This window comes from Zingiber officinale, chromosome 4A (assembly GCF_018446385.1).
Source record: "Zingiber officinale cultivar Zhangliang chromosome 4A, Zo_v1.1, whole genome shotgun sequence".
NCBI lineage: Eukaryota > Viridiplantae > Streptophyta > Magnoliopsida > Zingiberales > Zingiberaceae > Zingiber > Zingiber officinale.
The window spans coordinates 104,715,897-104,718,784 of NC_055992.1; the positions used below are offsets into that span (position 1 = coordinate 104,715,897).

General features: G+C 45.7%; 1 protein-coding gene across 1 annotated transcript; it reads right to left on the bottom strand.

Annotated features, from left to right (window-relative positions):
- Nucleotides 1–544: 544 nt before the first annotated feature.
- LOC121972575 (tryptophan N-monooxygenase CYP79A68-like) lies at nt 545–2,662 on the bottom strand. Its single transcript, XM_042524228.1, has 3 exons — nt 2,108–2,662; nt 1,708–2,064; nt 545–1,174 (listed from the first exon to the last, which is right to left on the bottom strand). Exons 1-3 carry the CDS (start codon nt 2,660–2,662, stop codon nt 545–547), a joined length of 1,542 nt encoding a protein of 513 aa, XP_042380162.1.
- Nucleotides 2,663–2,888: the final 226 nt, after the last annotated feature.

Consider the following 2,888-nt stretch of genomic DNA (forward strand, 5'->3'; position numbering starts at 1 on the left):
GTACATACGATAAGGGTGTTATAGTTGCCTCTCCGTCAACACCAGCGATAGCTTATCCGGTCTTCGTCTGACTCAGATTCTGGACAGGATCAACTACCAACAATGAGTATAGAGGAAGCTGGATTGTGTGAAATGGAGATGATGAAGAAATGGAGGAAAGGAATGTGAGGATCGCGGAAGAAGCAAACTCATCATGGCACAATGATATCACTGCGTGGACGACGACACTGAGATAAAAAAGGCAAGAGCATGGGACGACTAGAAAGATGAAAATCCTCGTGGTGCTGGCAACAAGAAAATAGCACCTTGCCGGTAATGGATACCAGGTCTCGCATTGTATGTTAAAATTTTGGCAGAAACCATATTTAAAATCAAATTTTGTAAGAACTCAATGATGATTTCCAAAAGATTTGACTCTAAATAGTTTAGATGCAATTAAATAATTTGATAAGACAGTTCTTGAACAAATTGCAAAATATGAGATGAGCAAATTTGAGTTCATGGATCATAGGTTTCTTTTGTCCTTCAGTTTACTTTCTTTTGCTCATAGATTCTCTAACAAATCTGGCAATCGAATCTTTGCACAAGACATTAGAGGTTTGGCTTTGAAGAGGCGCATCCTTTCCTCCGAGAGGTCGATGCCTGTCTCATCAATAGGTAAACTCCATTCGAATGCTTGAAGCACCCTTCCAACCAACATGTAGGTCATTGCCGTGCCAAGCTGAGCTCCCATGCATTGTCGACGCCCGGTGGTAAACGATATCATTCGAAGACTTGGCTCTGCTAGCTCCACCTCTTGGTGTCCATTCATCAAGTGTCGGCTCGGGTTGAACTGGGTCGGATCATCCCAAACCTTGGGATTTCGCCCGAGTACAGCTCGACCCAACAACACCATGCTCCCATTGGGGATGAAGTAGTTTGAAACGATCGCGTCATTGATGGCTACGTGAGGGGGGTTGAAGGGTGCGACCGGGTGGAGACGAAGGGCCTGGCGAGCGCATGCCTTCACGTAGGGGAGTCGAGCAAAGTCAGATTCGACTACTAACTGCTCCTTGCCGACAACCCGATCCAACTCCTCAACAGCTTTTCGCATGATGTCAGTTTGTTCTAGCAAGTGTGCCAACAACCACTCTGCTGTGTTTGAGGGATTGTCCACGGTGGCATACATAAACTCCTGCAAAAAATAATGTCTTTGATAAGAACAAATGTTCATAATTAATTTTATAAAATTACCATTACATATATTATATTATATTGTATTATATTATATATAAGTTGACTCTTAGTTCAATATGACGTAAACACATAAACAGAATATTGGAGTAAATGAGAGTGCTAACGTGGATACAGGAACATATACGGATGATAGATAGGATAAAAATAAAATTAAAAAAAGTCATAATTGTATCTATTGAGAGAGATTTCAAAAAGATAGAATATTTAGGGAAGTATGACAAACATATACATCAATAAAGGAGGATAAAAAAATTTGATTAGAAATGATTAAATATGATAAATTTTATTTAGATATATATAAGGATATAGTAAAAACTAGAATCTAATAATGTATGATGACGTAAGAGGATCACCATAAGTATAAAAATTCCTTATTTTTCCCTAAAAATGACTTTTTTTTGCTATAAAATAATTCAAATTTAATTTCCTTTAAAATAATAATAATAATAATAATATATCGTTCATCCTTACTGCGCATTGAGCTTTAATTTCCTCAGTGCTGAGCATCGGCTTGCCGGAGTCGTCGGCGAGGGAGATCATGACGTCGAGAAGGTCTTCCACCTCCTTCTTTTCTCCGCTCCGCCACTTCTCGATCCTTTCATCGATGATTGGATCATGGTACTTGCAGATGGTGCTCGCCGCCTGCTCGGCTATCCTCTCATGGCCTTCCAAATCCAGGCATCTCAGCCACGGCAGGAAGTCCGACGGGCAAAAGGCGTAGAGCACCGACAGCATCGAGAACGCCGCCTCCACATGCTCCACCTCCTCCTCTCCGGGGCCTTGGTGCGGGCCGCCGGCCCCGAAGTGCCTCACCCCGAACATCATTCGCTGGATCACCGCCGTAGTACCTCATTGCCAGCCGAATATCGACGACGCCGCCACCTCCGGCTAAGCACAGGTTGCGCAGGTACCGAGTGAGGTGGTCAGCCTCCTCGGCCCGCGCCGCCGCCAGCCAGCGCAGCCTCGCGCTGCTCAGCACCTCGGACGCGATCACGCGGCGCATCTTCTTCCACTGCGGACCCAGCGGGCTGAAGATCACCGAGAGGAAGTTGCGGCTGGAGTGCTTGGTGGCCACGGTGAGCGGCCGCGATGCGAAGTTGGCGTCGTGCCTCTTGAGAAACTCGCACGCCAGCTCCGGCGAGTTGACGACGACGACGTGGGCGCTCCCCAGGCGTATACAAGTGATGTCCTCGCCGTCCGCCTCGGCCATGACCCACCGAAAGTGAGGCCGGTGCCGAAGCAACGGGATGAGGCTGCCCACGAGGGGCCACGGGGTCGGGCCTGGGGGAAGCCGTTTGTCTCGTTTCCGGAGAATCGAGAAGAGGCAGGCTGCCAAGAGGAGGGCAACGGCAGCGCCAAGGAGTCCGGTGGTGGTGGCGGTGCCGTGTGGCTGAGGCCTGATAGATAAGGTCAAGCTGAAAAACATTGTTGACAAAGTTTGTATTGTATAGGCTAAATCACAATCGGTGATGGAATGCAACATTTGAATATATATATTCATTTATCATGCATTTAACATTTGAAATGGATTTCTTAATCTTTATTTTACAAAATTATCGCATCTTCTTCCAACCTTGAGAACCATGTTCATTTATTTTATTCGAATAATATCTCCAACACCAATAAACACACAACGTTAGGGATGTAAATGA

Coding starts and splice junctions, on each gene's coding strand:
- LOC121972575 (XM_042524228.1), bottom strand. CDS start 2,662: ATGTTTTTCAGCTTGACCTTATCTATCAGGCCTCAGCCACACGGCACC. Junction 2,065..2,107: donor TAGCCGGAGGTGGCGGCGTC/GTCGATATTCGG, acceptor GCGGTGATCCAG/CGAATGATGTTCGGGGTGAG. Junction 1,175..1,707: donor AAATTAAAGCTCAATGCGCA/GTAAGGATGAAC, acceptor TATTTTTTGCAG/GAGTTTATGTATGCCACCGT.